This window comes from Rhea pennata, chromosome 2 (genome assembly GCF_028389875.1).
Source record: "Rhea pennata isolate bPtePen1 chromosome 2, bPtePen1.pri, whole genome shotgun sequence".
Classification (NCBI taxonomy): Eukaryota; Metazoa; Chordata; class Aves; order Rheiformes; family Rheidae; genus Rhea; species Rhea pennata.
Genome location: NC_084664.1, coordinates 4,072,764 through 4,086,388, shown reverse-complemented (window position 1 = coordinate 4,086,388; position 13,625 = coordinate 4,072,764). Strand labels below are relative to the sequence as shown.

The window sequence follows — 13,625 nt, the reverse complement described above, 5'->3', positions numbered from 1 at the left end:
GAAGTGTTTGGCTCACTTCCCCAGAGATGAACAGTTCTGACCATAGGAACCACGACACTTCTGAGGAACTCTAAATGCTTCCACCCATATTGAATATTACTCATTTCCTCTGTCAGGTGTTGAGGCCAAACCTGAAATCAGATGAATTTAAGTTAAATGTAGCTTTGAGTTTTCTCAAATCAAAGGAATCGTGTGGAAGGGAAGAAAAATGAAAACAACAAAAATAAAACCAAATATATCTCTTTGAAACCTTTCCTTAGAAAAACATTCTCCTTACTCCACATGCATTATGCCTTTTACAAGAAAAACTTTCCTGTAGCATTTCTCATATAAGCATCCCAAAAAGAAACATTTTGAATAATTACTTCTAACTTTATTCACATTACTGAAAATATGTAGATTACACATCTCAAAATGCATATATCATCATAGAGAGCTATAGGTAACATTTTCCTGAGATAATCTTTTGGTAAAGAAATACACCCTATTGTCCTAGGCTGTGTTTTCTTCTGTCCAATAAATCATTTCTAAACAAAATCTACCCAGCAATATTGGATTTTCCATCCGCAGATATTATATAAATCTGTCACAAAGGAAGGACATGATAACAGCTATCAGATGCGTAGCAGGTTTCTGCAAGGAGGAGCTCAACATTTATCTCCATGTCCCCTGAATAAAGCATAGACTTCAACTGAAGCAAGACACATAGAGCTTAAACATTAGAAAAATGTTTCCAACCTAAATGTATTTAAGCACAGTGAAGAGATCAAGAGCCTTTGATCCTATTCTAGGGTGAGAAATAAACGAGACAACTTCTCCAGTTGCTTGACAGGCATATCTTCTATCATGCCGTGCTAAAGCCTTAGTAAACCTGTAATCCCACTCCATCTGACTCACTGCTGCCCCCTTTCTTTACGTGCCGAATGCTTGCTCTTGACTGCTGTGAGCTGATAAGGTATTTAACACATAGCAGGAACCTGGGAAGCAGCTCAAAACTTACCTTCAAGTACTACAGCCTGGGTGCTGTCAATGCTCATTAAACCCACTGATCCAGATAATTCTGTTCTGAACTGATGAATTTTACTTGCCATCGAGTCAGTGCGTCAAGTGCTTTTTATAAGTAAATAAATATGAATAGAAACTAAAGTAAATGGCATGGGATGGATAAAATGCAATAATTACATTGTAGTCAAGAAATGCAATTAATTTACAGTCACTTGTAGCCTTTGAGCAAAGAATAAATGTCTAAATGAGAGATATGCCTCAGTCTAGTTCATTCACTTGTTGTTCAGATAAATGTAGGAGCTGCTAAAGGAAAGTTTACAATCTGTTTTTTTTTTTTTTAGGAAATAAATTAGCTAGTTAACACAATCCCTTCTAATCTTTAAATATCTAAAAATCAGAATCATTTGTGCATTCACTAACCATGAAAAGATTAAAAACAGAGGTCAAGTGTCAAACTAAATTAAATCCACAGAAGTCAATTATCACTTTTCTGCTGAATATCTTGCATGAATAACAGCCTGGTTCAGTGGATAGGCCTTTAAATGTGGACAAATTTGCATTCAACTCATGCGATCTACTATGTGCCATTGAGAAGTTCCCATCCCTATGTCCACACCTTTGCTACAAATGAAGTTTAACATTGCCTGTGTATTTTAGTAGAGCACTCTGAGGGCTTTCTTTCAGTGAAAAGCACCATCTAAAAGTTAGATATTAGCTAGATTCCTCTGGGCTAGCCTGGTTTAATCTGGTAGGAGAGAAGGTTTTCCACTCTGTCGTTATATCCTAAGGTCTGCAACTTGTCTCCAGAGGACGCATGCGTGGTAGCATCGAGTAGGGCCTGCTTGAGTAGATACTGCTTTGTGTTTTGGTTTGGTTTCTTTGGCTCACTGCCTCAGTCTTGACATGCTCAGCAGCAGGTCGCATGTCACCGTCTCCCGAGGGCTTTGACGTCCGCCGCTCCGCTCACTCCCAAGGCTCTTTTCCCACCCTGTCATCGGCGCACCCCCACGCAGCAGGACGTCGTGCATAGCTGTGCTCTATGGGTTTGACATCATCATACTTGGGATGTATGACACAAAGTCCCAAGCAGGCTGATGTCAGGCCCAAGCTGGCTGCCATCCTGGGTCGGTTTACTGTGTGCTCACAGAATGGGGGTTTCTGCTCATGGCTTTTTAACAACGGCTTGCTCCTTGGCAAAAAATATTGCAGTGAAAGGAAGCCCCTCCAACAACCAGCTCTTTTCACTCCAAAAAAATACTGTGGGAGAATAATTTGGGGTTTTTTCTCTCTCTCTGTCTCCTTTCTCCCCATCCCCACAGGTGAACTTCATTCTCTTCATTTGCATTATCCGTATCCTAGTCCAGAAGTTGCATTCCCCGGATGTTGGGCACAATGAAACCAGCCAGTATTTGTAAGTCCTAGACTTTTTCAACCATATTCTATGACTTCAGGAAGCCTGTTTGGTTGGGCTGTTAGTTGGACCAAGGAGAATTTCATCTGTCTATATCTGACAGATTAGAATTGTGTATTTTTTAATGATTAAAGACAATCGGAAATCAGGAAATGGGACATCTGCTGAAATGGCTGGGCATGTTTTATGTCAGTTTGAACAGACAGGGCAAGAAGGCTTTCTCCTGGGATTAGCAATGAAGAAGTGAGTGCAATAGTAAAGATCATGAAAAATAAAAGAGGCTTTTCAGTTGTTGATTCAATATTTATTGGATTCTGAAGCCAGAGGGACTCTGATGGGGAACAAAGAGCAGCCATCTATGGCAAATTTACCTTAATCCTAAAGAAGACCCCTGAACTAGATCAGATGAATCCTGAAGTGTTTGGAGGGAGCTGTAAAGTTAGGTGTCTTGAAGGATATGAACTCAGTTCACGCTTCTGCAAAATGGAAGAATTAATTTCAATGTGGTCCTTAAACACTGACCAACCACAACACTGGGTCTTTCTCTCTAGTGATGGTAAATTTGCTCCCGGACATGGCATTCTCAAGTTTATGATGGGAAGTTCCAGTATTTGACCCTAACTTCTCCCTGCAGCAGCAAAACCAATTACTCTTTTTCCATCATCACTAACAAGCTGAGGTTGTTGGTCCCTGTGCTTTCTACCACATCCCTTTATGCATTTGCAGTTGGGCATTGTATCTTCCTAGCCCAAGGACTGTGACAACTTTGGCCAGGTGTATAAATTAAATCAGCATATTGAAATATGTTCTCATACTAAGCAGAGCTGTCAAAAGACTATCAGTCTTGACAATTGGCTCAATGAACGCATCTCCCTTGAAATGCTGCTGGCATGCACAGGAGGGGCTATGCCCTGATTATCTGTGAGGTCGTGCTGAGCTTTGGGTTTAGGGCTGCTTCTGTTTACATTTTCCAGGGAAGTGGAAGCTGCCAGGAAATCTCTTTTTGCCTTGTAAACAAATCTAGCATGGCAAGGTGGTAACATGGTCTTCCCTGCTCTGGCTGCTAAGCAGGAGCCATTTCTGAAGCACAAGTGATCTTGACAACATCTTCAGTTTCTCACCATCCTCCTCCCTCTGGAAAAGCATCTCAGGTGGCACTAGGTGCCTATACTTAGGCAAATGAATATTCCTGTCCTCCCTGCTGTTTAACCTTGGAGTCAATATTCTTTCCATTTGCTTTAGAGTCTGAGGTGAAACATCCATTATCACTCACTACTTCTAATTCAAGTGCATTGTTAGACTTGATAGCTGAGATATCTGAGATGATTCCACTCTCAGATTGTAACACACAAATTTAAATGTTTAAACATGAGCTGAGTCTAAATTGCCTTATAGTCGTCCAGAGCTTGACTGAGGTGCCTGCACATAGGCATCCAAAGCCATATGAGATGCCTTGGGATGTTTGAGATAATTACCTTGACCTGGCATATAGGACACAGGGTCTATGGGAGCCTTGTAGCCTTATACAGTGGGAGTTGGCCATCAGCCAGGCTCCCCTAGGGCGTCTGAGAGGCTCCACTGGAGGCATTGACTGCCGTGGGACTCTAGACACCATACTCACCTGTACAATTAATGTTAAATGTCTCAATCTGAAGGCTGGGTCCCACCCAGGGGGGAGGAGTGTGGTCTTAAGTTTCTAATATTTCAACACCTCGCTTCAGAGACATTTGAAGTTGAGACCCTCCTAAAAATGCCATCAGGTATGCAATCTGCAATTTTAGGTATCAAATTCCTTTTACATATCATACTCTTAGTACCTGAAATGCTGCCGCTAGCTTCAGGGGTTTGGCCTGAAAGACCAAAGGGGTCTTACTAAAAAACTGTTGCTAATGATATGTGTGAATCCCTCCTGCCAAATCTGGGATAGATATATTTTAATTTAACAACATCAGGGATTTCTCACTTACTTTCCTTTTCTCTTCTATTTCTTTCTTCCTTACATTGTTTATTTTTAAAAAATAACATGTTGACATGTTGACAGTATTGTTCGATTCCAACCCATTTCAGCTTAGCTGCAGGCTGGAAATTCAGGTGTGCTGCTGACTCACTCATTAATGCTACAGACACTGTGCTGGGCTTTAATGTTTTGGAAATTGTGAAAGCCTGTCTCCCAAAACAGTTTTCTGGAAATGACAGAGACTCGCAAAAGAATGGGACAGCAATACTTCAGGCAAATAGAAGGAGAAAACACCTTGTTTTCTGTAATAGAAATCTTGAGCAAAATTCATCTCATTCTATTCTGTACATGTTCATAAATCAGTATTATCATCAGAGCTTTCTGGGCACCCTTCCTTTATGTGTTCAGGAGTACAGCTATCTTAAGGCTCATTCTTATCCACTCCCAAGGAGAGGAATAGGTTTAGTGCAGGCTAATAGAGGTGTATTTTCCCTAAATTACCTGTCACCATAAATCTGTCAGAGCGGGTAGATCTAAGAAGTGCACCTTGTGCTAGGAGTAGAAGCTAATGAGATTTTTGAGAACCCATGGCTTCCAACAGGCAGAATTAACCAGCTTTGGCCAATCTCCCAGACAGTTCTGCCACCTGCACAGTCAGTCTTTAGCCTGATGGAAGAAAGTACACCATGCTTGAGGAAGATAATTTTTGATAATATTCCTCATTCTGGGATTTCAGGAGGTCATGCCATAGGGACAGTGTCTTGAAGCCAACATGAGATATGAAACATAACTCAATATTCTGTGGAGCTCAGTTTCAGGAGCAAGAGACTAATTTGGTGTATTGTGCAAATTGGAGGATAAGGTTCGTAATGTTTGGCTTGCAGGCCCTGTTTATTGCTTCAGTTCAGACAGGAGAGAGGAGAGCTGTAAATGGGGCTTTGCCATTGTCTGCAGTGATAAAACAGAATTTTCTAATCACTCGGAGGTAGTAAATAGCATTGCTATGAATATGTTACATGAAAGTAGCATTCCATTGAATCCCTTCAGGTTGGCTTTTTCCTGAAAGATTGGAGAGAAAGGAGAGGAGAGGTCCTTGCAAAGCCACTGTTGGTGCTCACTGAATTGTGATCTGCTTAGAAAGTAATTTACTTTCTCATTTATCAGAAGCTGGGGGAAATCAGGGCTGGAGCTCTGAGATGTCTGGATCACACAGGCAAGAGCAGCTTCTGACAACGAGGAATGTGATACTCTGATTGATCACTCGTGACAGTGACAGTCCTTGTCCTCCTGGGGACAGGACATCCTCTGGCGGAGGAGGACATCCAGGAGGATTCAGGTTTTGGATGCACTCACTATGAGAGATGAACCTGCTAGTGAGAGATACAATGTGAAAGGCAAATTATTGGGAAGTTTCTCAGCTTCCTAAAGGCATTGGTTTTGCCTGAAATAGGTTGCAGCTAGCTGCTTTCCAGCCACACTGTCGTTCAGGTTTTCCTCAGGGAACCACAGCCTCTAACCAATGCCATAATGAGAGACTGTCTTTAGGCCAGGCCCGGGGAAAGCTTGAAAGGTCTGTTGAGAGATTCAGTGATGAACATCGTCTGCATAAAACTGGCACATTAGCCTTCTCAGCAGGCTTATACATATGGCAAATAAATGAAGATGGCCTGGGAGGACTGAGCCTGATGGGACTTTGGAGATAAAGGGTTGCAGATGGAAGAACAAGTACTTCTGATGTTCCAGCCTTAACTTCAATTCCTCTAGAAGCCTCTGGGAGAGGAAGACACATGAGGATGTGGGTGACCAAAGGAGCCAGAACCCCTTGAGACATCCTAAAGTCTTTTATTTCATTTTATTTTTGTCAGCTAGATTTTAATAATGATTAGATTTAATAAATTATAATCTCTTCCTAATTAGACCCCTGATTACCCTGCCTGGTGCCGTTAAGCACTAATATGGTTCATCCCCCTCCTTTGGAGACATTCATTGTGTGATAGCCTGTCATTATTCTGAGCTAAACATACCATTTCTCTCCCAGAAGCTGTAATTTTCAGACATCCCAAGCAAACAAAGACAGTGCTAGATGATGGTTTAGCTTGTAGAGATGAAAAAAGATCTCCAGTGGGAGGGGAAGAAAAGAGGAAGAGGGAAAGAAATACCTCCACTGAAGGTACTGGGAATAGAGTTTTTACATTTTATGTTGTCACTACATCTGAAATAACCAGCCATCTGCAGTCTCTGGGCCAAGGATAAATAATACAGGGCTGATCATTATGCCTCCGCTGAAGGCACATGTATTTTTTGAGAGATGTTAACAAAGAGGGAAATGAGTTTGGGGGAATTCTTCTAGCACAGTCCTTGGTTAGTGTTAACCGGTGTAAGTTGACTGTGTCCCGCTGAGAATCTGGCTCCATATTTCATCACACCACAGCCCAGACCTGCAGAGGGATCTCTGACAGCTTAGCCTATGAGGAGCTTTACCCCCAAGCATCCCCAAGCCCTCCTGGTATGGGCAGCCTCCTGTCACTGTCTCACATTAGGAAGCTATTGAAAGGCCAGATGTTCCCAGGAGCTCAGTGTAAGTGCTCACATCTCCTAAAGGGAAACAAAGGCACTTACCTTGCATGATGCAGGCTACACCATTCTGATCTATCTGAGCAGGTAATTGCCAAAGACATAGCAGAGCAAATGAAGGTTTCAGGGTTGCACAAAGCTGAGCTGCAGATTTTCTCATCAGCTTGGCGTTTAGCATCTCTTCCTTCCTTTCTTTTATGGCTTATGTTTTTCTTTCCAACAGGAGACTGGCCAAGTCCACCTTGCTGCTGATCCCGCTCTTTGGCATTCATTACATCATGTTTGCTTTCTTCCCTGACAATTTCAAAGCAGAAGTTAAGCTTGTCTTTGAACTCGTGGTTGGGTCATTCCAGGTAAGCCATCCTTTGCACCGCCAGATAGTCACCAGGTCTATTGGCACAGGAAAATGTAACAAAAATGACAAGACAAATAAGAAAACATGTAAGCTAGGGTTTTCCTAGACATGCCCAATAGTGCCCTTATACCTTTGGGGAAAAGGTTATTCATTACAAAGTGGCAGAGATGGGAGATTATTTTATATTTTGTCTCCTGCAGTTCCAGTGTGGAGAGTCTCTCTCCTCCTTTTAGGCAGCTAAAAAGAAGATATACCTCTATGAGCATCTGACATCATTCCTTTGAGAAATAAATGGACCTACTCAGAGCTGTTGTTTCAAGAACACCTCTCTGAATTGTCTTACACTCACTTCTTGCCCTTAGTGTTCACAACTGTAAGGTCTGGAGACAAGTTTTATTTCATTCTTTCAGTGAATGCTGAAAATGAGATGTCAGCATAGGTGAGATATGAAAGGAACAGTGTAAGCCCTATACTGCACCAAAGGTTATTCATGCCAACAGCATGCAGGAAAGTTAAATCTAATATTCCATCTAGTTGTGTTTCATGGCCCAGGCTGAATGACCAAGTACCTCCCTTACTTAGAGCTGAGCTGACTGTGGATGGCTTTAAACACCGATCTGGAGCAAGCTTTGAACTCACATCTGTGTAATATACCTTAGCTGATCTTCCCTTGCTCCTTTTATAGGCAAAATACAGTCATCGAGCTTCTCAGGGGCATCTCAGCAGGTCTGTGGCCACACGCCCTTTGCCCAAGGTTGCAGTCAGGCCTGGGTTGTGATATCAGGGGATGTAACCTGTGAGTTGCTAAGAGCCTGTTCTTTCCCCCAGGGATTTGTGGTGGCTGTCCTGTACTGTTTCCTCAATGGGGAGGTAAGATCAACGAGGCTGTTTGTTAGATTCATCTTTGCAACTAAGACAGAGTGAATGCTCATGGAGGGAGGATTGGGGAGTGTCCCGTTCCTGACATGACCGCAGGGGAAAAGCTTCCAAGTGAAATAACTCACTCCAGAAAATCAACTCAACTGTTTGCCTGACAGTTTCCAGCACATTTAATGAACATGGTAGAACTTGTTTGCACACTTTAGTATAAGTACTGTTGAGCCCTTCTATTAATGGGACAGAAAACATTGGCAGAATTCCTATAATCCTCATCAGAAGGGAGCACCTTCAGCAAGGAAGGATAAAACTCATCCTCTAAGCCCTACCCATCAGTGTCTGAGTGAATCCTCCACCTCATCCTTTTAAAACCTAACGAATTTTGCCTTTAACATTAAGGCCCAGAATCAAGCCCATTTCCAAGATGGAGGCTTGTTAGTGCAGTGATACATTTTTCTACTATGCCCAGCAGAAATTCGGTAGAGGTTCATTAAATCGATATCGCAAAGGCTACTGAGTAGGTGTCAGTGGCTCACAGCGTAGAGCCACTGTCAGCTGGGGCGTATTCAGCTCAATAAACAGCACGGACAAGAAAGGAGCAGCTGTGATCTGGGTTTTTGTTCCAGCTTCCTGGGAAGATGAAGAGTGTCCAGAATCACAATTTGCTCTCTTACAGCTCTGATGCTGCCTTCAGCCATGCTGAGGCCATGTGTACATCATGCAGTGAAATAGATGGTCTATAATATCTCACTTCCAGCGGAGACCTTTGTCAGTGGGTTTGCAGGGAGCAGGGGAGTACCATGCAAATTTATCCAAGGTCCAAAACCCAAGCAGGCTTTGACATGACTTGTTAGCCACAAACCAGTGCCACGTGAACTTACTTTCGGCTCACAGGCATTGGTCTTGCCTTTTCCACATTTCCAGTCCTGGAGTTAGCATCAGTGGAGTTGTACTCTTCCTGTGCTTGCTGAACCCAGAGACCCTCAAGCACAGCTGCTGTATGTAATTCATACTATTAATTAAAACTTTGCACTGGAAGCCTACATGAGGGGACAAGATCTTTGGCCAAGTATGTTCGAGGAGTTGAATCTGGACAGTGTAAACTAGATGATGTATGTGAACCCCCTGAGCAGGAACAAGGAGCCTCTATCAAAAAAAACACAGCTGTACCGATGGCTTTGCAAAGAACATGTAGTTAAATCATTTGTATTTAGATGCAAACAGGGCAGTGAAAAAAGCATAAAAGAGGTTGCATTGAAGTTCAGTAGTCTAGCACCTTCATTGTATCAGATAAGCAATTCACCATGCTTTTTTTTTCTGCAGAAGCTGATGCACTTCTGCTCTGATAATTTACTGACTGAAGTGTCACGTCTCTTCTTTGTGGCTAAAAGTTCTTTCCAGATTATGTCGATTTAGTGATCTTTGTGAAATAATTCCTTAAAATATAAGTTGAATCTCAGAGTCCCATTTAATACCTTTTTCCTGCTCCAGGAAAGCACTCTTGATTGCTGAGGGAATTGCATTCAGTCACCCTGATCACCTTAACAGCCAAAGCTAAGCAGCAGCTTGACCCCTTAGTAAGTGGGTCTCCCACTGCTGCTCATACAATCTAGTTAGAGCAACAGAAAATATTCCCCCCTGCTAACTTGCTTGTCTTTCCATGCCTTAGGTCCAAGCTGAGCTCAAGAGAAAGTGGCGGAGGTGGCATCTGGAACGGTTCCTGGGTTCAGATATGAAGTATCACCACCCTTCCTTGGGCAGCAATGGCACCAACTTCAGCACCCAGATCTCTATGCTGACCAAGTGCTCACCAAAGACACGCCGGTGCTCTAGCTTCCAGGCTGAATTCTCTCTGGTGTGATGGGGAGAGACTTTCTGAGCACCAAGCATCCGAGAGAGAAAGAGAGGGAGAGGGATCCCTGAGAATCAGTGATATGATGACAAATCCGTGTCAAATGAAGTGCTCCACATGAGCCAACAGAGGACACAAAAATGGAAAAGCCACTGGCATCCAGACCAAGATCAGACAAACCAAGAGGCAGAGAAATTTTCTTCTCCCTCTTTTCAGACCTCTCACTCTATGTTGATGACCTCAGGGGTTGATAACTATGAGTAAACGTCCTAGTCACTTGAGGAGAGCCTAGAAGGTCATGTTGTGTCATAAATAATGAAGTAAGGAGGGCAAAGGGAGCCTGAGTCCTTGACGGCTTTACCAGAACCAGCGTCTCCGAAACAGATAAATTGCACTTTTTTTCAAATGAGCCAGTAAAAGACAGAGGGAAGCAAGAAGTGGGGAAAAAAATGCCAAATGTATGAATATGTATCACAGAGATAGAGTCGGGGACAGCAGGGAGCAGGAACAGAAAAAACAAGCGGGAAGGGGGGGGACGAGCACATGGCCCCTGGCCCCTTTTTACATTTGCAAAGAAGAAGCTACAGCACCAGGAAGGTGGATCAGAGGATATCCCAACATTGAGATAGTCTTCTGCTAATCGCCTGCCGTCCATCCTATCCTCGTTAGCAAAAGCTTTCCAAGCGCCTTGGGTATTCCTCTTGAAAAGCAGCTTGCTGAGAAGCAACAGCGCGAGTGCCCTTCTCTGCACTATATTCATGACATTGAATTTTATTTGGTTGGTTTCGTTGAACAGGAAGCTCTCAATTTGCCTGTATAAAATCCAGGTACAGATGACCAAAAGCAGAGCACGGCTGTGTTTTTCATTTTGTTTAAATTCACCTATAGATCTTGGTGCATTACCTTACCCAGGATCATTAGGGATCAGGGGAAAACAATTGGTCTGTAATTTGTTTGCACTTGCTTAACACATACTGCCGGGAAAGGGAGATACAGAACCCTGTAATCCTTAATTGAATCAGACCCACCATAAGGAGCCACTCTCCAGATGAAAAAATTAGCTTCACAGCAGCAAGTAAAATTGCTTTCATCAAAACAAGGTTGGCTCAGCACGTAACTGGCACTCCAGGAGTCAGGAAGGAGTGAAGGAGCTATCAAATTGATTTCTGCTTCAGCTTTTTCAGGGAGTTTTCATCCTATGATGAAGGCACTGTTAGATCTTTAAAATGTGCATGTGCATCTTGCCTCTTTTCTAAAGGCTTATGAGTTTCCATATTGGGGCAATCCCTATTGGAAGCATGTACATAGATGTTGTTAAGACCAAGGGAATCTTTCTTTTTCTTTTCTTTTCTTGGCAGAGGGGAGAAGGAGTGAGGTAAGGCTGAATTCTGCTCACAAGAGCCAGGCTGGCAGCTGGGGAGATCAAAGTCACCTGCTTGCGGCACTGCATAGACTTAAAGACTCTGCCTTTGGCACAATCCCCGCAATCCCAAGCCCAGACAGAAGATAGAGAACACTAGGATGCTTGTGGTTTTTTTATACATATGTGTCCTGCCCAATTGGCTTGAGTGGGGCTACACCGTTTTTTCACCAAAGGGTGTGAAATCACTGCCCAGCCCAGGTATACGCTTAATAATAGGGCTGCTGCCATCCTACTATAACCTATATGAGCAGCGTCTGGATTGTCAAAGTAATGTGTGTGCATGGAAAGGAAGCTAGATTCCTCTTTCAGATTTTAGAGGTCTCAACTTGTCCACCAGGTACTTCCAGCACGAAGACAGTTTCTTTCAAAATGAAGGGCAACTTATTGAAGGGAAAGACCTTTAACTTGGTAGGTTTGGGGTTTATTCTTCATTTTCTTTCTGTTTGTTTGTTTTCAGCGTCTGTGTTTTTCTACCAACAAATCACACAAAGCCCAGGAAAGCTGCAAAAAACTGGGTATTAAGTTTCTTTCTCATTTCTGGGGGCTGTTGTACCAAGCCATATCCCACCCTGGAGTTACACTTGCTACTATTTGAGCTACACATTGCCAAAGTATTTTCTCCACGTGTATGGACTGAGGACAGCACTGAAGGCTGAAGTCAGAAAAGGGCATGAGATACTCTGACACAACTGCAGTGAAGGGTAGGTAGACATGCACTCATTAGTTTTTAATGAGCTAGCTCAGATCCTTTCACAGTATAGTCATGGCTTCTCAGATTGCAGCTGCAAAACCTAAGATAGGTAGACAGTCATGCAGGTAGTCATGCTGAGCTCCACGCTCCTGGAGTTATGTGACTGTCTGGTCCGCAGCCTGGCCAGGTGCAAGCGATCTGTGTTGTGGCTACATTACACTGAAACCATGTTATTAGCAGTTAGAATACAACACTGACATGCCATGAGATCTTCAAAATACCTTCTTAGTGCTTTCTAACCCTACTATCCAGAGAAACCATGAGAATGCTTAAAATTCCCCCATGTTGCTTTTACAGAAGCCCTTATGCTCTGATACTCCCTGGAACAAGGTCTGCATCTAAATCCCCGTCAGGTACTCAAAGGCAAGAACCTCTCTCTGTTTTCAGTGCTGGTGCTGCTCTGGTAGACACTTTCAGAACTAGATTAGGACTCACACAGAAGGTAATACAGAGATATACCCATCAGCCCCACTAGTTCTTCTCCCATGCATGGTTCAAAGCAGGGATTTGACCCAATTCTGCAGTTTCCCAAGTGAATGGCTAGCTTCTAGGAAGTCCAAAAGAAGTAAGGGAAAAGCTCAGCTTCCAAGCTGTTCCATCTACTATCACAAGCTTCCTTTTCTGGTTCAGAGTTTGGAAGTAATGTCAGTCTGGGAAAGGTCTGAGCCATCAGACTGCACGATCATTCACCTTCTTCATCTGTTGTGGTACCTATTTATTTGCAGCTAATGTGGTGTACTGCAGGAAAGCACTGCGAAATCCTGTTAAACCTTCACTGAGGCACCTGAGATGTGAACTCAAATCCTGGGTCCCAGACAAGCCAAGGAGAAATTTGAGCACAGAGCTGTTGATCATAAGTGAAAACCACCATTAGCCATCTCCTTTTGAAAGATGTGAGGGAAACCTTTCCCATCTATTTTAAGCAGCCTTACTGCAGGAGAAGGTTCATGCCTGTGAAATCCAAGTAGTATGAGCTACATTCCGCATTTTAACTCCGTGGTTCTTCAACATCCCTTTCACCTGCCTGGCCTTATAACTCCATTTGCAGGAAGAGCTGCTGGTTTGTATTTACAATTTCTCTTTGGTTTCAGCCTTGTGCTAACCTATGCCAGCATCAGACATATGCTAAAGGCAGCACAAATAGGCTTACCTTTAAGAGATGTGACAGGGAAAAATTAGATGGCTTATTTGCCCATGCCACAGGGCCTTCTGCAGCCCCTGATCTGCACCACAAGGCTGTTCTGCATGGGACCCTGAAGGTAGGATGTGACCTAAACTGAGGGTCACCATTCAAAACTGCTGACTACATTAACGTGCCAGGAATATGTCCTCAGGCATCCTACTTGCAATTACTTCATCATTGAACGGACATGCTGTGTTGCCATTATACTGTCAAGGGTGTTTCAGAGATGGAATGAATG

At 43.2% G+C, this 13,625-nt stretch overlaps 1 protein-coding gene across 1 annotated transcript in view; it reads left to right on the top strand.

Moving 5' to 3' along the window:
- VIPR1 (vasoactive intestinal peptide receptor 1) overlaps positions 1-12,091 on the top strand; it is a 111,918-nt gene extending 99,827 nt beyond the window's left edge. Inside the window, exons 10-13 of the mRNA XM_062567640.1 lie at positions 2,325-2,416; positions 7,171-7,300; positions 8,131-8,172; positions 9,848-12,091. Coding sequence (XP_062423624.1) covers positions 2,325-2,416; positions 7,171-7,300; positions 8,131-8,172; positions 9,848-10,039 — 456 coding nt within the window. The 3' untranslated portion in view covers positions 10,040-12,091. The remainder of the gene's footprint in view (positions 1-2,324; positions 2,417-7,170; positions 7,301-8,130; positions 8,173-9,847) is intronic.
- Positions 12,092-13,625: the final 1,534 nt, after the last annotated feature.